Below are 22,158 nucleotides of genomic sequence, written 5' to 3' on the forward strand. Positions count from 1 at the left end.
TTTTTTTCCTTCTTTCTCTCTATTTCTTGTCTGGAGTAATGAAAAGGTTCTAAAAATTGAACAAAAATTAAGTGTGGTGATGGATGCACAGCTGTATGAGGGTACCAGGGGCAACTGATTGTCCACTTTGAATCTTTGGCTATTGGTATGTGAACAATCTCAATAAAAATTAAAAACTAAAACAAACAAACAAAGAAAAACCAGTCAGTTTTTAACTTTACCCTTTGGCCCGATTTACCCTAGTCTTAACCAGATCTACTTCATTCATATCTCTAATTGAAGTCTGGGTTCTTTTTCATCTGTTCTTTTAGCAGTTGCTGTATGCGCTAATACTGACATTCATATCTGCCAAGCTCTAGCTCTGAGTTTCAGGTGTCTCACAGGTACCCAGTGTTCCAGAGACTGATCAGGTTATACACAAAGGGATCAGCATCTCAGAGTTTGGAGGCAGCCATTACAATTCAGGAATAGATTTCGCTGCTGTAAGAGCTTACAATCTAGGGACCATTACAATAATTGTTCCCCTGATAGGCTGTGCTCTAAGATTCAATTCTGAGTTTATACATTGCAATTGGTCCACATTGGTGAGGCATTATAGTGTTTGCCTTTGTTTCTGGAATACTTCACTCAAAATGTTGTCTACAGGATCCATTCACCTCATTGGGTGTCTGACAGCTTCACTCCTTCTAGTAGTTGGTCAATATTCCATTGTATGCGCACACCACAGTTCACCATTCTGTTCCTCCGTCTATGTACCCTTAGGCCACCTCCACCCACTTCAAATCATGAATACTGCCTCCATAAACACCAGTGCGCAAATGTCCATTCATGTCTCTGCTCTCAGATCTTCTAAGTACCTACCCCATAGTGAGGCTGCAGGACCTTATGGCACCCACATACTTAGCTTCTTGTGGAACCACCACACTGACCTCCAGAAAGGCTACACTAATCTGCCTTCTCATCAACAGTAAATTGGTACATCTTCTATCCATGTTTTCTCCAGCACTTTTATCCCTATTTCTATTTTTTCCTAAAATTTTATAGAGATATAATCACATACCATACAATTATCCACAGTGTACAATCAGTTGTTCTCGGTATTATCATATAGTTGTGCATTTATCACCACAGTCAGCACTTGAACATATTGATTACTATGAAAAAAAAAAGGTTTTTTTTAGCAAATAATAAAAAAGATAATATAAAGAAAAATAAAATGTCATACAATACAATATAATAGTAAGATCAGACACCACCACCACTACCAAGAATCCCATATCCCTCCCTATATCCCCCCTTTCATACACATGTAGCTTTGGTATGTTGCCTTTGTTACTTTTAATAGAAGCATATTACAATGTTACTGATGATCATAGACTCCATTTTGCTTTGATTATGTTTTTTCCCCAGTGTCATCCCTTTTTCAACACGCAGCATAGTTGACATTCATTTGTTCTCCCACATGTAAAAACATTTTTATATTTGTACATTTAGTAACAGTCATTGGCCACTCCAGTTTTTGCCAAGTTATGCAATCCCAGTCTTTATCATCTATCTCTACCTCTGGTGTCATACATGCCCCTATCCCACCTCTTTCAGCTTTTACTCACTGACATCTTTGTTCAGTGTATTTACAATACTGTGTTACCATCACACAGTTTTATGCTATCTATTTCTGGATCTATACAATCAATCCTGTCTAGCACAATTTTGAATAACATTGGTGACAGTGGGCATCCTTCCCAATCTTAGAGGGAAAGCTTTCAGTCTCTCACCATTGAGTACGATGTTAGCTGTGAGTTTTTTATATATGCCATTTATCTTGTTGAGGAAGTTTCCTTCTATTCCTGTTTTTTGAACTATTTTATCAAGAAAGGATGCTGGATTTTATCAAATGTCTTTTCTGTGTCAATTGAGATGATCATGTGGTTTTCCCTTTTGATTTGTTAATGTGGTGTGTTACATTAATTGATTTTCTTGTGTTGAACTACCCTTGCATACCTGGGATAAATCCTACATGATGATGATGTGTGGTTCTTTTAATGTGCCGTTGGATTCGATTTGCAAATATTTGTTGAGAATATTTGCATCTATATTCATTAGGAGATTGGCCTTTAGCTTTCCTTTCTTGTAGTATCTTTATCAGGTTTTGGTATTAGAGTGATATTAGCTTCATAGAATGAGTGAGGTTGTTACCTTTTCTTCAGTTTTTTGGAAGAGTTTGAGCAGGATTGGTATTAATTCTTCTTGGAATGATTGGCACAATTCCCCTGTAAGGCAATCTAGTCTTGGGATTTTCTTTTGGGGGAGGTTTTTGATGACTGATTGAATCCCTTTATTTGTAATTGACTTGTTGCTGTCTTCTATTTTTTCTGGAGTCAGTGTATGCAGTGAGTGCTCTGAGCCCCTGTGTATAAAGGATCGAGGCAGTGGGACCCAGACTGTCTCTCTTTCCAACCATTTGTCAGATTGGCTCTCTCTGTGTCCCCTCTCTTCCCGAGGAGAGGGCTTCCCAGACTCCCCGAAGTCCAGGCGCCTGCAGTGGCCTACCTCAGAGATGGGGGGTAGGTACTGGGCCCCGCAGCAGGGTCTCAGTGTATAGATAGAGTCTATTGGCTCCCAGGTTCCCACATGGGAATGCTAGGCTTGGGACTGAGAGGAATAAGGCATCTGTTTTTAATGTATATATTACACATATGTAATTATTCACAGGAGAATTATATTTTTTCTAATTGTTATGAATAATCTAAACAACACTAAAGAAAATTCAAAATGACTTATTTGTTTTTATCTATTGTAGAGTCGCAAAAAGATAATTTCCTCATGGCAATGATTCTTAAACTCTTGCATGCATAAGAAACACCTGGTACATTCACAAAATGCCAATTCCAAGACCTTACCTGAATAAACCTCTTTGTGGTGGAATCCAGTAATCTGCATTTTTAAAAGCATCCCATTAGTGAGGCCTAATACTATAGTTGAAGGATCCAGATCACAGCTCTTTTCGTTTTCAAAAAAATTCCATCTGTAAATGTCCATAATAGCTCTTGAAAAGTCTCTAGTCCTTACAATCTCAGCAGTTTATTTAATCCTTGTGTTTTTTTTTTTGAAAGTCATCTGAATAACTGCAATTTAGCTTATCTCTATTGTAGAGTAAGGAACTTGGGAAGCCATTGCTAATATACTTTTTTACTTTTTTTTTTTTTAAATCAGAGGAAGTAAAAGGAAGGCCATAAGCTTAATGATCTCTGGTATTTAAAAACAAATGAACAAACTCCTCAGGTGTAGCAAGGTTTAACAGATAATTGGTGCCTAGCATCGTCTTTATGTCCAGGCTTATGAGTTAGCACAGTTCATTTGTCTCTCATTTAGAGCGCATAACAAAGGTCTTTATAACTTGCCTTTAAATAAAAGTGATATTTTCTTTTTATTTCAGAGGATGCTAAAGTCACACTTTCAATGATGCCTGAATTCAAAGTTCGAGAAAAAGCATTGTTGGAGTCATTGCATCGCTTTGGCATGACCGAGGAAGGTTGCATCCGGGCGTGGTTCTCATTTCCCCATTCTATGCGCATATTCTACGTTCATGCATATAGCAGCAAAATTTGGAATGAGGCAGTGTCTTATAGACTTGCAACCTATGGATCAAGAGTAGTGGAGGGTGATTTGGTCTGTTTGGATGAAGATATTGATGATGAGCTTTTACCAAATAGTAAAGTAAGTATCATTTCATCAAAGTTTTCCAAAAGTAGTTACCATACCAAAAGTATTAGTTTCCAGGAGTCCTTATTTTTCTCTATTAGATTAAACATGCATAAGATACAGAATTCCCATATACCACCCTGTTATTAAAACCCTGCATTGGTGTGGTATATTTGTTACAATTGATGAAAGCACATTTTTATAATTGTATTATTAACTATAATCCATGGTTTAACTTTGGGTTCACTGTGTTGTGCAGTTCCATTGATTTTTTTTTTTATTCTAATAACATATATACAACCTAAAATTTCCCCTTTTAACCACATTTAAGAATATAACTCAGTGCTATTAATTACACATTCACAATGTTGTGCTACCATCACCACCATCCATTACCAAAACTTTTCCATTGTACCAGATAGAAACTCTGTACCTTATTTTAGAAACAATTTAAAACTAAAGATATGCTTTGTGTTTCACTTATATTTTCTCATCTCCTATTTACTGTCAGCTGGGGCTCAACATAAGTTAGCAAATGGAAAAATAAAAATTGTCAGTAGTATGAAGTACATATCCCAAAGGTAGTACAGCTTTCTTTAAAGAACATTTTTTTTTAATTATACAAATAATGCACCAAAAAGTTCCCTTCAAAAAATCAAAATATTATTGATAAGGTTGACATCCTTACCACTAACCTATTATGATTCCCTCCCCTGCTTCCAGAGAACCTACCTTTGCTGTTTGGCATGTGTCCATCTAGACCTTTTGCTGTTTGTATGTAAATATTCACAGAAAGGATATTTCATGTGGTTCTTTTATATAAAAGTAATTCCATAACTTTCTTTTTCCCTCTCAACAATGTCTTCAAGATCTATCATAGTATAATATATAAATCCAGCTTGTTCCTTTGAACTGTTGTGTAGTTTTTGATATAAGTGTATCAAGTTTTATTGAGCCCATAGCTTCTTTTCTTTCTTCTTGGATGCATGTCTAAAGTTTACAGGACTTAGATTATATAGGAGAAAGTTGAGGAAAAGTACCTGGCCTTTTCCATTTTCCCAGACATCTTGGGTCTAGATATTTAAGAAGACTTTTGGAATAGGTAAGAAAAATAGTTATTATATAGTATACATTAATGATAAGACTGAAGAAACCACCTAACATAAGAGTGAACATCTGGGTCCTCTGGGAAGGTATGATATTATCTTTATAGAAATGAAAAGAGAGAGTTTTCATTATTGGCTTAATGTATATGTAAGAATGCTTTGGGATTTATTTGTGGTATTATATTCCAAAAAAAGAGTTTAATCCATTTCTTTCCTGTCCAACTAGTATTTTTATCTTTGTGTGTTTGGACTAAATGAAACTGAATTCTTTAAATCATGGATATTCATTTTATAATATATATTTTTGACTTTCATTTTTGAAATACTTTAAAACTTACAGGACAGTTGAAACAATAATACAAACCCATACAGAGAATTCCAACATACCCCTACCCGCACCAGATACCCATATCCACCAATTTTAACATTTTGCCACATTTGTCATTTTCCTCCCTCCCTTCCTTCATTCCATTCTTGCTTTTCTTTCTTTTCCTTCCTTCCTTCCTTCCTTCCTACCTACCTACCTACCTAACCATTTTCTGAACACTTGAATGTAGCTTGTATACATCATGCTCCGTGAACACTTAATACTGCAGTGTACATTGCCTAAGAACAAGGATGTTCACTTATGTAACCATCTTAAGTGCAGTTGTCAAGTTCAAGAAATTTAACATTGATATAAAGCTTACACTCTGTATTTCAAGTTTTTCATGTTTTAAAAATGTCCTTTTGTGCCTTTTCTCCTCCACTCTTAGTTCCCATCCAGCATCACTTTGCGCTTAATTGTAATTGCCTCTTTAGTTGCTCACTCTCTTTTTAAAAATTCTGGAACATATATACAACATAAACTTTCCCAATTCACCCATTCCTAAACATGCCATTCAGTGGGATAAATCACATTCACAATGTTGTGGTACCCTCACCACATTCCGTTCCTAAAATTTTCACATTTTCACAAACAGAAACCCTATGCCCATTACGCATTAACTCCCCATTCCTTCTGCCCCCTACCATACCCCTAGCAAATTGTTCTCTAATTTCTGTCTCTATGAGTGTATATATTCTCTGATATTTTCTTTATAGTTACCATGGGGCTTAAATTTAACACCCTAAATCTGTAACTCTTTCATTTGCTTGGATCCCAACTTAACTTCAGTGGTATATATAATACACAAACTATATTCCTATACCCCACTGACTCCCCACCTTTTTGTAGTTCTGGTCATAAATTGCATGTTTATACCTTATGAGCTCAAACCTGCATTTGCTGTTTAGATCCTGTAGGAATTAAAAAGTAGAGTTACAAACCAAAAATACAATAGTACTGGTGTTTATGTTTACCCGTGTTATTACCCGTGCCAGAGATCATTATTTCTTCATGCAGCTTCTATCTATTGTCTGTTGTCCTTTCCTTTCAACCTGCAAAACTCTCTTTTGCATCTCTTGTAGGTCCAGCCCAGTGGTGACAAAGTCCAACAGCTTTTTTTAAAACTGAGAAAGCCTTAATCCCTCCCTCATTTTTGAAAGACAGTTTTGCAGATATAGAGTTCTTGGTTGGCAATTTTTTGCTTTCAGCACTTTAAATATGTCATCCCACTGTCTTCTTGCCTCCGTGGTTTCTGCTGAGAAATCAGCACTTAATCGTATTGAGGCTCCCTTGTATGTGACACGTGTGCCAGTTTGGATGTATTATGTCCCCCAAAACACCATGTTTTTTTTTGTTTTTTTTTTTTTATCTTCCAAATGTATTTTCTTTTTTTATTGAGATTGTTCAGATACCATACAACCATTCAAAGATCTAAAGTATACAACCAGTTGCCCATGGCACCACCATACAGCTGTGCATCCATCCACACAATTGTTTTTTTTTTTCAATTTTTAGAACATTTTCACTACTCCAGAAAAGAAGGAAAGACAAAAAAAGGAAACTCACATCCTCCCATACCCCTAACCACGCCCTCCCCTCCATTATTGATTCATAGTTTTGGTATAGTACATTTGTTACTGTTGATGAAAGAATGTTAAAATACTACTAACCGTAGTATATAGTTTGCAATAGGTATACATTTTTTCCCTATATGCCTCTCTATTATTAACCTCTAGTTATAGTGACATACATTTGTTCTAGTTCATGAGAGAGATTTCTAATATTTGTGTAGTTAATCATAGACATTGTCCACCAAAAGATTCACTGTTTTATACATTCCCATCTTTTTTTTTTATTTTATTTATTTTTTTATTTTTATTTTTTTTTTTTCATTTTTATTGAGATTGTTCAGATACCATACAATTATCCAAAGATCCAAAGTGTACAATCACTTGCCCCTGGGTACCCTCATACAGCTGTGCATCCATCACACTTAATTTTTGTTCAATTTTTAGAAACTTTTCATTACTCCAGACAAGAAATAAAGTGAAAGATGAAAAAAGAAAAAAAGGAAACTCTAATCCTCCCCTATCCCTAACCAACCCCCCTCAATTGTTGACTCGTAGTGTTGGTATAGTACATTTGTTACTGTCTATGAAAAAATGTTGAAATACTACTAACTGTAGTATATAGTTTGTAAAAGGTATATAGTTCTTTCCTATATGCCCCTCTATTATTAACTTCTAATTGTATTATCATACATTTTTTCTGGTTCATGGAAGTGATTTCTAGTATTTGTACAGTTGATCATGGACATTGCCCACCATAGGATTCAGTTTTATACACTCCCATCTTTTGACCTCCAACTTTCCTTCTGGTGACATATATGACTCTGAGCTTCCCCTTTCCACCTCATTCACACACCATTCGGCGCTGTTAGTTATTCTCATGTCTTGCTACCAACAAACCTGTTCATTTCCAAACATTTAAGTTCATCCTAATTGAACATTCTGCTCATACTAAGCAACCACTCCCCATTCTTAAGCCTTGTCCTATATCTTGGTACCTTATATTTCATGTCTATGAGTTTACATATTATAATTAGTTCCTATTAGTGAGACCCTGCAATAATTGTCCTAATGTGTCTGGCTTATTTCACTCAGTATATTGCCCTCGAGGTTTTGTCATCAACCCATTTTTTTTTTTATGGTTTTGTTCACTCACCATACATTCCATCCCAAGTAAATAATCGATGGTTTTCTGCATGGTCATACGTTTTTGTGTTCACCACCTTCACCACTATCTATATAAGAGCATCTACATTTCTTCCACAAGGCAGGAGGGAGAGTCAAAGAAGGTAGAGAGGCAAAAGAAAGAGGAAAAAAAAAATGACAGCTAGGAAGCAGCAAAAGGAAAAATAACCTTAAATCAAAGTAGAATAAAGAATCAGACAATACCACCAATGTCAAGTGTCTAACATGCCTCCCCTATCCCCCCCTCTTATCTGCATTCACCTTGGTATATCACCTTTGTTACATTAAAGGAAGCATAATACAATGATTAGTTACAGTCTCTAGTTTATGCTGATTGCATCCCTCCCCCAATGCCTCCCCATTTTTAACACCTTGCAAGGTTGACATTTGCTTTCTCCCTCGTAAAAGAACATATTTGTACATTTTATCACAATTGTTGAATACTCTAGATTTCACCAAGTTACACAGTCCCAGTCATTATCTTTCCTCCTTTCTTGTGGTGTCTCACATGCTCCCCACCTTCCTCTTTCAACTGTATTCATAGTTACCTTTGTTCAGTGTACTTATATTGTTGTGCTACCATCTCCCAAAATTGTGTTCCAAACCACGCACTCCTGTCTTCTATCACCCTGTAGTGCTCCCTTTAGTATTTCCTGTAGGGCAGGTGTCTTGTTCACAAAGTCTCTCATTGTCTGTTTGTCAGAAAATATTTCAAGCTCTCCCTCATATTTGAAGGACAGCTTTGCTGGATACAGGATTCTTGGTTCGCAGTTTTTCTCTTTCAGTATCTTAAATATATCACACCACTTCCTTTTTGCCTCCATGGTTTCTGCTGAGAGATCCGCACATAGTCTTATGAAGCTTCCTTTGTATGTAATGGATTGCTTTTCTCTTGCTGCTTTCAGGATTCTCTCTTTGTCTTTGACATTTGATAATCTGATTATTAAGTGTCTTGGCATAGGCCTATTCATATCTCTTCTGTTTGGAGTACGCTGCGCTTCTTGGATCTGTAATTTTATGTCTTTCATAAGAGATGGGAAATTTTCATTAATTATTTCCTCTATTATTGCTTCTGCCCCCTTTCCCTTCTCTTCTCCTTCTGGGACACCAATGATACATACATTATTGTACTTTGTTTCATCCTTGAGTTCCCGGAGACGTTGCTCATATTTTTTCATTCTTTTCTTCATCTGCTCCTTTGCTTGTAGGCTTTCAGGTGTTTTGTTCTCCAGTTCCTGAGTGTTTTCTTCTGCCTCTTGAGATCTGCTGTTGTATGTTTCCATTGTGTCTTTCATCTCTTGTGTTGTGCCTTTCATTTCCATAGATTCTACTAGTTGTTTTTTTGAACTTTTGATTTCTGCCGTATACATGCCCAGTGTTTCCTTTACAGCCTCTATCTCTTTTGCAATATCTTCTCTAAACTTTTTGAATTGATTTAGCATTAGTTGTTTAAATTCCTGTATCTCAGTTGAAGTGTACGTTTGTTCCTTTGACTGGGCCATAACTTTGTTTTTCTTATTGTAGGTTGTAATTTTCTGTTGTCTAGGCATGGTTTCCTTGGTTATCCAAATCAGGTTTTCCCAGAGCAGAACAGGCTCAGGTCCCAGAGGGAAGAAATATTCAGTATCTGGTTTCCCTGTGGGTGTGTCTTAGAAAATTGCTCCACCCTTTGATGCCTCGGGTCACTGTGCTTTTCTGCCCAGCAGGTGATGCCTGTCAGCCTATAATTCTTGACTGGTGTGAGGAGGTGTGGCCGTGTTCCCCCAGGCTCTGGGGTCTGGTTCTGAATGGAAAGGGCCCCACCCCTTTCCTCCTAGAGAAGACAGACCCCTCAGGTGGAAGTCATTAGCATTTCAATGGTCTCGCTCTCTGCTTGTGCTGTCTCCACCCTTCCCAGAGTCACAGCCCTGGAAACTGAAAATGACTGGGGCTTTCTCCACTGAGCCAAAAAAGAAACAGATAGTCCCCTTCAGACCCAGTCCAAGGTGACCCTCCAGCTCTCCCAGGTCAGTCGTCACCCAAAGCCTCTGTCTGTTTTCTGGGGATGCATACCTGTAGTGAGCAGTTCACACTCGCTACTTACAACCCCAGTTGGAGCTCAGCTGAGCTGTATTTGCTTGCTGGGAGAGAGCTTCTCTCCAGCACTACGAGGCTTTGCAGCTCGGGCTGTGCGGGAGGGGGTTTCACGACTTGGTTCCACAGGTTTTACTTACAGATTTTATGCTGTGTTCTCAGGCATTCCTCCCAATTCAGGTTGGTGTATGATGAGTGGATGGTCTCGTTTGTCCCCCCGCAGTTATTCTGGATTATTTAGTAGTTGTTTCTGGTTTTTTGTAGTTGTTCCAGGGGGACTACTTAGCTTCCACTCCTCTCTATGCCGCCATCTTGCCCGAGTCTATCAACACCATGTTTTTTAATGCAGTCTTGTGGGGGTGGACATCTTAGTGTTGATTAGGTTGGAACCTATTGATTGAGTGTTTCCATGGAGATGTGACTCAATCAGCTATGGGCAAGACCTTTGATTGGATAATTTCCATGGAGGTGTTGCCCCACCCATTCAGGGTGGGTCTTAATTAAATCACTGGAGCCTTATAAAAGAGCTGAGAAACAGAAGGACCTCAGAGCAGCTCTGAGTGACATTTTAGAGCTGCAACTTAGAAAGACATTTTGAAGATGGCCATTGAAAGCAGACTTTTGCTCTGGAAAAGCTAAGAGAGGACAAAACCCCCCAAGAACAACATTTTGAAGAATGCACAGGAGCTGAGAGAGAAACTGGAACACAATCCAGAATCAGCAGATGCCAGTCATGTGCCTTCCCAGGTAACAGGTTTTTGGACACCATTGGCTATCCTTCAGTGAAGGTACCATATTGATGATGCCTTACCTTGGACACTTTCTGGCCTTAAGACTGTAACTTTGTAGCCAAATAAACCCCCTTTATAAAAGCCAATCCATTTCTGGTATTTTAAATAATGGTAGCATTAGCAAACTGGAACATGTTGCTTCTCTCTTGCAACTTGCAGAATTATCTCTTTATCTTTGACATTCAACAGTTTGAGTATAATACGTGGCGTGGGTCTATTTGGTTTTAACCTGTTAGGAATTCGTGAATATCTTTGATGTGTGTATTCATGTCGTTCATTAAATTTGGGAAGTTTACAGCCTCTGTTTCTTTGACTATTCTTTCTGCTCCTTTCTCTTTTTCTCCTCCTGAGATTCCTAAAATGTGTATAATGATAAGCTTGATGGTGTCCCCCAGGTTCCTCAGGTTCTGTTCACTTTTCTTCATTCTTTGTTCTTTGTGCCCATCCAACTGGATTATATCAATTGTTTTATCTCCAAGTTCTCTGATTCTTTCTTCTGCCAGCTCCAACTGCTCTTGAACCTCTCTAGGGAATTTTTAATTTCTGTTACTGTGGTCTTCAGCTCTGTTTGGTTCCTTTTCCAATTTCCATCTCTCTATTGATATTCTCTTTGGGTTCATTTATCATTTTCCTGATTTCCGTTTGTTCTTTGTTCATGTTTTTCTTTAGCATTTTGAGAATATTTAGGACTACCTTTTAAAAAGTCTTTAAATGGTATTTCCCAGGTCTAGTCCTCCTCATTGATGATTTCTAAGGCTTTAATTTTCTCCTTTGCCTGGGCCATCACTTCTTGTTTCTTTGTGTTTTGTAGTCTTTGTTGAAACCTGGACATTTTGGTATTTTAATGTGTTCGTGCTGGAGTTTAGACTCTGAGGCATCTGTTCTTTAAGCTTATTTCCAGCTAGTGTAATGACAGAGCTTTCCATGAATGCTAGGAGCTAACAATAACAGTAACAACAAAAATTATAAAAAAGGAAAAGAAAACTCCTTTCCCAGTTTTGCTGACTCAACTTGTGCAGTGTTCACCTTCAGAGCTTTTCTATAAATGCGTTTAGAGTATAGCTCAAGGCCAAAGTGTAGGGGCCATCCTGAGCCTTTCTGTGCATGCATCTTGTGTTGGGCATGTGCATGTGGTCCTAGGAATTCCCCTGTTTACATTAGGAGGTTCCAAATGTCCTCTCTTACCTAGAAAACAGTTTCCTCACAGTCCCTCACACTGCACCTTACCTCCTTCAGCAGCAATCCCTTGCTCCGGGCAGCACGACTTGACTGCTCTCCCACAGGAGAGCTCTGTGAACTGTCTATATATACAGAGCAAGTTCTGGGATGTCGGGTCTCTCAGGACACTATACAAGGGATGTACATTGCACCAGACATATGTGCTCCCAATATGTGCACATGGGTTATTCTGCTCCCTCCAAAACGGGGACCAGGGATCTGTACAGGTTGTGAGGGCTGGCCAAGCTGGTAAGCAGTGGGGAAGAAGAGATCATTCTGCTTCTAAATAGCCTTTTTCTTGATTTGGTGCTTGTCCTGTTGCTACAGTCCTTTGACTGTTTCTAGAGCTTTGAGAAAGATGTTTATGCTGGTTATTGGTTGTTCAAAGCTCTGTCATCTCTTTGCTGTCTTGATTGAACAGGGTCTCAACTGTCCATTTTATAATATTTTAATGCAAAAAGAACAAATTATTACTCTCCAACATTATCTTAAGTCAGTCTCACAAATAAGTTTTAAAAATTGGAAAGTGAAAGTGTTTGAGTAGTGCTTTCATACGTAACATCATGAAATACTTGCTTTTACAGCAGAAAAGGATTTTAGAGACCCTCTTTTCTCCTCTGCTAGAGATATCATAGGGCATAGGAAAGGTATCAGCATCTAGTGAAGGAACATGTCCCAGTTTTTTAAAAATGTATAAATTAATAGAGTTCTAGGTGTATGAATGTTAAATTTCTTTTGGTTTCAAGTAATAGAAGCCCACCTCAAACTAACTAAGGAAAAACAAACAGGATTTTATTATACCACATAACTGAAAGTCCAGATTGATTCAGGCATAGCTGTATCCAGGAGCTACTTTTCTTCACCTTAAACCTCTGCTTTCCTCTTTGTTAGGTTCATTCTCAGGCTGGCTTTTTCCTTTGGTGGCAAGATGGCTATTAACAGCTCTAGACTTACTTTTCACAATTCCTGGAGGAAAGAGAGCTTTTTCTTTCCCAACAGTTTCAACAAAAGCCGAGGATTTCAGTGTCGGTGTCTTTGAATGGCCTGGTTTGGGTCATATGGTCAGACCCAAACTATAATTGTGGACTGGAGTGGGTGATTGGTGAAAAGGCACCTTTCTGGAACCATCTCACCCAAACCACATCTGAGAACCAGCAGGGAAAGTTCCCATGGGAGATGAGAGTGGTACTACTAGGAAATAGGGAGCAAAGGCTGAGCAAGCCAAAACAATAGAGATCTGCTTTACCATTTCATTACATGTTTATGAATTTTTAGATAAGAAAGTGATCACTAGTAGGTAGCATAAAATACTAAAAATGGTAATTTAATTGAAACACAGACTGAAAACTTCAGCAGCGTCATAGATTTTTATTTTACCTTATGTGATTGGAAGCAGAGCTATGTCAGGATTCCTCTTTTGATAAATAATGAAAAATCTTAGGGTTCTATACCTTGAGAAAAGACCTGTCAATATAAATATTATTTCCTGGGCAACACATTATTTAGTAAGTCAGCCATTTCTGATTCAGATTTTTAGAGGCTAAAGGTTACTTTCATAAGCTGTAACAACAGTCTCTGAAATGCATTTGTCTTTTATAAGACTTCTTTGTTCAAAATAACAAAGCAAAGAGAGAACATTTTCTCCTTCCTATCTTGCAGAGTTTCCTTCTACTAGCAGTAAAAAGTATCTATATATTTCAAGACCAATCATTTGTATTCTCTTAGTTAACACTATGAAAAGAAAAGGCAAGACTTAGAGACTCAAAACTTAAAATATAGAAAGGAACATGTTTAAGAAATGATATATGGGGCATGAAATATGCATCTACAAATAAAATAAATGAGGAAACTAATATTTCCTCTTTTGATAGGATTACTACACTGATAGGTGTATCTTAATTCTAGTCACTTGGTAGAATCGTATAATTTTTTTTTGGGGGGGGGCATGACAGAGAAATGTGAGTTAGACAGTTAAAAAGTTAGGTGAATTTATAGTTGAGGAGCATCCATGGAGCCAAAGCATGTTTGTTCATTGATTGATATCAGCCTTGAGGGAGTTCTCTACAGACAAATTCTGGTGTTCTATACTTCACCATGTTTTGTTCAGTATTTTCATAAATTACTTACATTACTGTATACTATTATGCTTATGAATTTATATAAGATAAAAAAGCTGGAAGTGATGATGCATGAGAGATTATAGTCCCAAGTATTTTGTCCTGGTCAGACCACATTTGGAGTTTTACATCCAATTCTTAATGCAACAGTTAAAACATAAGTTGTCAACTAATTAACAAACACAAAATGAAAAACAATAAAAAATAATAATAAGAGAAGGGAGAATTGAGGGGAAAGCAAGCAGGCAGAGAATATCAGCACATATTATATAATGGATGCTTTAGGAATATGAAAGCATTATATGTTAGTCCTGGTGGAAAGATGATAGTTTCCTTTATAGTTGAGCTTTATGTGGAAGAGAAATCAGAATCATTCTGTGATATCCAAGAGCAGTATTTCTCAAACTTAGTCTGTCATGCATCTCTTTTTCTCTTACATGACGCCGATCAGTATTCTGTGGAATATCTTGAGAAACACTATTTACGCATAGAGTATTATGATATTGGTTGAGGGCAGAGGTGGGAGATGTGGTTTCACAGAAGCAGATTCTTAACTCATTGTTTCGGTTTGCTAAAGCTGCCAGAATGCAATATGCCAAAAATGGGATGGCTTTTTCAATGGGGATTTATTAGGTTGCAAATTTATGATTCTAAGTCCACAAAAATGTCCAAAGTAAGGCATCAAAAGGTAGATAACCTTCTCTGAGGCAAGGCCAATGTCATCTGGGGTTCCTGTGTCACATGGGAAGGCACATGGCAAACTCTGCTGGTCCTTCTCTCCTGGCTTCTGGTTTCAAAATGGCTTTCTCTCTGCAAAATGTCTCTGGGTATTTTCTCTCTAAGCATTTCTTAGCTTCTCCAAAATGTCTCTGCCTTTTATCCTCTCATAGAGTACTCTGCAAGGTGACTAAGACCCACTTTGTGTCCAGACACGAGGAGTGGGACGCGTGTAGGACAAAGGGGAGCATAGTTGAAGCTGCAGGCACTCTTTCTGCCCGTGGTGTCTCGTATTCATTCTTAAGGAACTGAGAACTTAATCTTCCAAAATGTCAAAAAGACCATCTTATGCATCACCTCCCACCCCAGCTCCTGCAACACAAATGGCCAGCACACCAGGATTCGTGGGATACAATCCATACAGTCATCCTGCCTACAACTATAGGTTGGGAGGGAACCTGAGCACCAACGGCTGGGTCACGGTATCCTGTGGTATTAACGATTCCAAAACCAGATAAGCCGCTGATGCCCTGCATGAAAAACAGCAGAAAGTTCTGGGACCAAGTACAGGCTTCCAACTCTGACCTAAATTTGTGGGAAATTGGCAAGATTATTGGTGGCATTTGGTAAAATCTCACTGATGAAGAAAAACAAGAATATTTAAATGAATATGAAGCAGAAAATATAGAGTACAAGGAATCTATGAAGGCCTATCATAATTCCCTTGCATACCTTGCAGAAAGTTGTGCAGAAGCTGCTTTAGAGGAAGAAAGTCGACAGAGATAGGCTCGCATGGAGAAAGAACCATGTTGGTGGCTTTTCAATAAAGCGTACAGCCACTGCCCGTTTCCAGAGAAACCCCCGCCTCATCAGTGAAATCCTTAGTGAGAATGTGGTGCCAGATGTTTGGTCCATTGTCACAACAGCTAGAATGCAGGTCCTCAAATGACAGATCCAGTCCTTAATGGTTCATCATCGAAAACTTGAAAACTTGAAATAGAGGAACGACACCAGGAAAAGAAGAGGAAATTCCTGGAAAGCAGATTCATTTAACAATGAACTTAAAAGGTTGTGTGGTTTGAAGGTAGAAGTGGATATGGGGAAAATTGCAGCTGAAATTGTACAGGCTGAGGAACAGGCCCGCAAAAGGCAGGAGGAAAGGGAGAAAGAGGCAGCAGAACAAGCTGAGCACAGCCAGAGCAGTATTGTTCCCGAGGAAGAGCAAGCATCTAATAAAACTGAAGAAAAGAAGGAAGATGAGAGCATTCCAGTGGAGATAGAGGAGGCGCATCTTGAAGAAACAACAGAAGGCCAACAGAATGGTGAAGAAGGCACGTCTACTGAGGACAAGGAGAGTGGGCAGGAGGGGATCAACAGTATGGCAGAGGAAGGAACCACTGATAGCAACACTGGCTCAGAGATCAACAGTGCAGCAGTGGAGGAGCCACGAAAAGATCCCATACCAGAAGAGGAGAAAAAAGAGTAAATGTTGCCTTGTTTTATGTGTTCTAAATACTTTTTTTAAATGAAATAATGTTTTTGGAGTTAAAAAAAAAAAAAAGAAAAAGACTCACCTTTGAATGGGGGAGGGGGACACATCTCCATGGAAACAACCTAATCAAAAGGTCCACCCACAATAGGTCTGCTCTCGCAAGATTGGATTAAAAGAACCATAAGCTTTTCTGGGGTACATAATCGATTCAAACCAGCACACTCATAATAATAAAGAACAACTTTGTAATTTAGAAAAAGATTGTTGGTGGCTGAGGTGAAAGTATTGCTTCAGAGATGTAAGTTGCCCCCATTTTCTCTGCATTCTAACATCAGTCATCAGCAAAGCAGGAAGAATCATTCTACTTTTCATCCAGACCCCTCCTCCAGAAGCAAATTGTGAGAAGATCTTATTTGCATTTATGTATATTCAGTAGAGGAGTTGAATTATATGTAACACAGAGACAATTGAAGGAATTTGGAACATTTTGGAATCACCCATGTTTTCTTCATTTTTAAAAATAGGTTCACCTAGTAACTGAAGAAGAGGAATCAACTAATGCATATGTAATACATCAGGTAAATTTGCTTAAAAATTAGAACCTCTTATATCTAAATATAGACATTTGCCCCCAAAAGACAAAATGTTGACCAGTTCCTCCACTAACACCACCACCCCTCTTTTTAACCATATTTTAAAATTAATTAATAGGACAATTTCCTTTCTTCTGCAAACTTCCATCTCCCACCCACCCACCCACCCCCACAATTCCATCTCTCCCACATATTTCCCCTTTGTAGTTGTCCTCTGTAGTCAACTGCCATCCCCAGCTCCTGGCAAGCACTGATCTATTTTATGTCCCTTTACTCTTGCCTTTGAAAGAATGCCATATAAACGGAATCAAACAGTATGAAGCCTTTTGTATCACACTTCTTTCACTTAACACCCATGTCGAGTATATTTGAGATTTTACCTTGTTCCTTTTTCTGACTACTTTTTTGGTACTGGCCAAGAGAAAGTCTAGAAATTAGCAGCAAAGGAGGAAAACCCCACAAACTGCAGTATTTATTCATAAGCAGATGAGAAAATACATATAATTGCTGCTACTTGTTTGCTTGCTTGTTTTCAAGTAAGAATTTAAAATTGTCAACCAAAATACCAGTTATGTAATTGAGCATCAAGTTATGATTTGCACAAAGAATGTTTTCAGTTTTTGTGTTACAAAGAAAAAAAATGCTTTTAGTATGGAATCATTACATGGGGATTACATCTTTGTTGGCTAATTAAGTGTACCTAAACTACTTGTTCCATCTCTTATATATTAACAGCAATTTGACTACTAATATCTGATTTTATTATGTACCCTTGGTTATTGTAAAAATTCTTCTCAATTTAGTTCACACCTTTTCATTGCCTGGCAGCATTAAAAATATCCCACATAGTGTATTCAATAGCATGTTTTAAGTTGATTGTAATGTTTAGATCCTGACACTGTTTTCTAGGTTCCAGTCATAAAAGTAAATGTAGAATATGATCATGTATCTTTCTGAAGGCTGTTTTATGTATGTTTTTATTTTTCCCTCTCTTTCATAGGTGGTTCTTCCAGTACTTGGGTACAATATTCAGTACCCAAAGAACAAAGTAGGACACTGGTACCGTGAAATACTTAGCAGAGATGGACTACAGACATGTAGGTTTAAAGTACCCACTCTGAAACTGAATGTTCCAGGATGCTATAGACAGATTTTGAAATATCCCCATAATTTCTCATACCAACTAATGGAAGAACGTGATATTGATGTCAAAACAGAAGGTTCCCATATTGGTGAAACTTTATCTCTTTTGATCTCTTTTGATCTTGATACTTCATGTTATGCTACAGTTTGTCTGAGGGAAATAATGAAGCACGATGTTTGAAACTGATACCCTTTATATAATTGTATATATGTCACTCTTTGAAGGAAAGGGAGCTAAAATTTCTTGAGCTATTACTAGTTCCATGTACTAGGAACCTTGAAATTGTTATCTCCTTTAATTCTCACAGCATCCTGAAGAAGGAGGAATTTGATGCTGTAATGTTCCAGAGGACATACAGCTAGTAAGTCGCAGGGTCTGAATTTAAACTCAGACTGGTCTAACTTCAAAGTCTATATTCTATTATATCATGCTCCAGTGGCTTTTAACTCTGTATTATAAAAGTTACAGTCTTTTTCAACTATTAGAAACTTATAATATCCAAGATAACATTTACAAAAAAGAATTATGAAGTAATATTTATGTCCTCTGACTTCTTGCTTAGAATATAGGTGAAATTAGGTTGCAGTGAAAATGTTTGATTGATTGGAGAGTAAGAGAGGTGTGAAGTATCTTGCTATTGATATTGTCATTCTTTGCTATTTTCATATTTTCAGTCAGAACAATATACAAGGGAAATACCTCCTCCTATTAATGATAGCTACCCCAGGGGTAGCTCCCTTAAGAGACAAATAATCTTCAATGAAGATTGAAATCAAATTTTTCATTTAATTTCTGTATCTTGAAATACATTGGCTGGCCATCTTGACCTTTATTTTTCTCTATTGTCTAAAAGACAGATTTTAGAGTCAGACAGATCTAGGATCAGACTCTTAGCTCTGATACTTACTTGTGACTGGTATATTACTGATTTCTTTCTGAGGCTCATTTGTAGAATCAAGAAAATACCAACCTTATAGCAACAAATAATAGGATTTTTAACCTTTAATGTTGCTAGAGGAAGAAAACATTCTTCCTATTTGAAAATTTGAATTTGATTTGGCTTAACTATCCCACATTATAAAGCACCCTTAACTGTTTTATATTGGTTGAATTTGGGGGGAAATGTTATTAATTGGGAAAATCTGAGTATTCTTTCACTGCTGGTAGCATTATTTAATGATGAAACAAAAGCAATGTAGAGTATTGCATATCAGTAACCTGGGATTTTTATATATTTAAGTCACTCAAATCCTTCTAGGGACAATTAGCATAAAGAAATAAAATTTAAAAGAAGGAAAAAGTGATATGATATGCAAATTTTACTTACTGTAGCATTTTAAAATATATAGTTCAAGAAATTATAAATAATTTCAAAGTCCAGTATTAGATAACTGAAGTAAGTAAATTGTGATTTATCAACTTGATAGCAAAGCATGTAGTTATTAAAAATGGTGATGAAGATTTTATTAGTTATGTAAGAAAATATTGCCCCCAACTCCAAAAGCAGAAAATGTATATATTATGACTGCAATATATACAGTGAGTGCAGCTTTTTCAAATGAGAGGCAACTCAGCATAATGTTTAAAAGCATAGATATTAAATATAAACTCCCTCAGTTTGAATCCTGGCTCTGCCACTTACAACTCTGTGGTCTTAGATAACTTATTTAAGTTTTGTGTGTCTCAGATTAAACATCCATAAAATGGGGATCTTAATATTACCTAAATCACAGAATTATCATGAGGATTTGATGAGTTAATGTATGTAAAGCATTAGAAAAGTGCCTGACAGTTTTTGTAAATAGTGTTTGCAGATAGCAAGTTTGGAAGGGAACAGAAAAAAATGAAAAATGTCATTTGTTAAGGTGATAGAGAATTAAGATTTTTTTAAATATTAAAAAGTTTCTTTCCTGTCATTATACATTTTAACAATAAATAAATCTCAAGACACAAAAATCAGAGCTTGTGGTATTACCGATTTTTAAAAATTATTTTCATAGATTTAATGTTTATTGATAATTAGATACTGTATGAAATAATAAAAATTTTTAGAAAAAGTTTTAACTTTTTTATGATAAATCATATCCTGTAAATGTAATTAGGAAATGTTACATGAAGTACTAAAAACTGGCTTTCTTGTTAATGTTGAGTAGCAGTTAGAAAATATGGAAACATTAAAATGTGTTATCATTGATATTTTTCATTGCCTGCAGATGGCACCATAGTTCCAGATATCATTCATACATACACATTTATATGTTTAGTAAATACTTTGACCATGTATAAAGAAAGGATCGTTGAAGTCTTTCAAGTCACAATATAATATATTCAGATATTGTTCATGTGGAAAATTATTTTATTTACCAATAATTTTTTTTTTAAGTTTATGGACTTGAATATGCTTTGTACCAGCTGAGGGCCAGTCACTGCAGTTTTTTGCAGTTTTTCTGGGGCATGTCAAGGGTTCAGAAGTGTGATCTTTAGAATAGTGTTAATAGTCAAGTTTGCATTTGAAACTGAGCAATAGTGCCTCAGGATCAGGCACTATTAATTAATTAATAAGCATTTTTATTAAGATAAAAACACCTGGAGTTTTTTGTGATTTGTAATAAACTGAAAGTCATGTGTAATTCTTGATCCAGCTACCACTTATTGTCACTTCCACTTCTCTCATTTTAATACACACACACACCTTGTAGGTAGGTAGTATTTTCCCCTTTTTTGCAGATGAGAAAAATACCAGAAAAATTTACTGTCCTATCCAAGGTCAAATGTATAGTTTGTGGTTGAACTTGGTTATTCTCCCTAGATGGTACTATTTTCATGTACCTAATTTTTGCCTTCTAAGAACAAGTTTTTCAGTTAATTACTACCATTTCTATCAACCTGATATTATTGCCATTGATTAATGGGCATACTGGGGCATGTCTTAAGAGAAACAAGATTCATTTCAGATTCTGAGACCAAATAGAATAAAAGAAATCCTTCAGGAAATCATTTTGGGGTATTTCCCAAAATATTTTGGGATTTGTATATGCAAAATCAATAAAGATCATAGAAGGTTATTTTAGACTGTACATAGCAAAATGTTAAATACCATTGAAAAAGCATAGTTAGAAAGTTCCTTTTCAATTCTCTTTAATCTTCTTATCAATCATTTGTTAAGAGAAAGCTATGTGATCAATTATTATATGTATCAGTAACACTTGCTGGTTTACCTTTTTTAACAGAAAATGCCCAGGCTTCAGGCTCAGAAATTCTCAGGTTTGAAGGTGGTATTCTCAGGTTTGAAGTAATGTTAGTAATTGAACAGTATTATATCAAATAAAATAATGAAAAATATACACATTCAAGATATTATGAACAGAAGTACTGGTGATCACATGCCTTATCTTAAAATTCCACTGACTTTTAGAAAAATTTATGAAACACTCAGAACAGTGTATGGCACCTAGTAAATCTTCAAGACATGTCACCTAGTGTTATTATAGTTAATATTACATTTTCATGCCCTCTGGTAAAAGTTTTACAATTGAAGGGTTAAGGATTTTTCTTTGAGATCTGATGTAACTCTTTCTTAACATAAAAGAATATAATTCGGCACACCTTTAGATTTTGTTTTTTTTAGAAGGTAGAAATAGCAATTTTTAAATCTGGAGATTCAGCAGTTTGTTCAAATTAAGATCTTTTAGAACTATCTAGACTAGATCAGTGTTCAATATTGTCTACGCGGGGACTACCATTAAGACATCAAAAAGAAAATGAAGTCCTGTGTAACTTAATGCAAAGGTTTCTTGCATTAATGTAAGGGTAGGAAAGAGGTTGGGGAAAGATATGTGGAGTGAGGAATATAGGATTTTAAGAGAAAGAAACTTACGCATTGTGCATTTTAAAAGCATCAGTATAAGTTTATATATAAATATGTTAAATATATGTTTAATACCACCAATAGCAGTTAATGTAAGTAGTTTGAATCTTAGTGCCTGTGCTATGGATTTTTACCTTAAAATTTCAGAAAGAAATTCTGTCTTCCAGGTAGCTCGATGTCTTACGGTACTGTTTAAATCTGCTTTTTCTAAGCCTTT

The 22,158-nt window shown here is 36.6% G+C and overlaps 1 protein-coding gene and 1 pseudogene across 3 annotated transcripts in view; both read left to right on the plus strand.

Annotated features, from left to right (window-relative positions):
• PUS7L (pseudouridine synthase 7 like) overlaps positions 1-20,862 on the plus strand; it is a 53,244-nt gene extending 32,382 nt beyond the window's left edge. For 2 of the 3 annotated variants that reach the window (XM_037846929.1, XM_037846928.1), the window contains exons 7-9: positions 3,437-3,717; positions 16,861-16,914; positions 17,930-20,861. In XM_037846929.1, coding sequence (XP_037702857.1) covers positions 3,437-3,717; positions 16,861-16,914; positions 17,930-18,253 — 659 coding nt within the window. In that variant the 3' untranslated portion in view covers positions 18,254-20,861. Of the gene's footprint in view, positions 1-3,436; positions 3,718-16,860; positions 16,915-17,929 lie in introns of all 3 variants that reach the window. The other variant, XM_037846930.1, reaches the window with a different exon arrangement.
• On the plus strand, positions 14,911-16,330 carry LOC119542304 (annotated as a pseudogene).
• Positions 20,863-22,158: the final 1,296 nt, after the last annotated feature.

Source organism: Choloepus didactylus, chromosome 8 (genome assembly GCF_015220235.1).
Source record: "Choloepus didactylus isolate mChoDid1 chromosome 8, mChoDid1.pri, whole genome shotgun sequence".
Taxonomy (NCBI): Eukaryota; Metazoa; Chordata; class Mammalia; order Pilosa; family Megalonychidae; genus Choloepus; species Choloepus didactylus.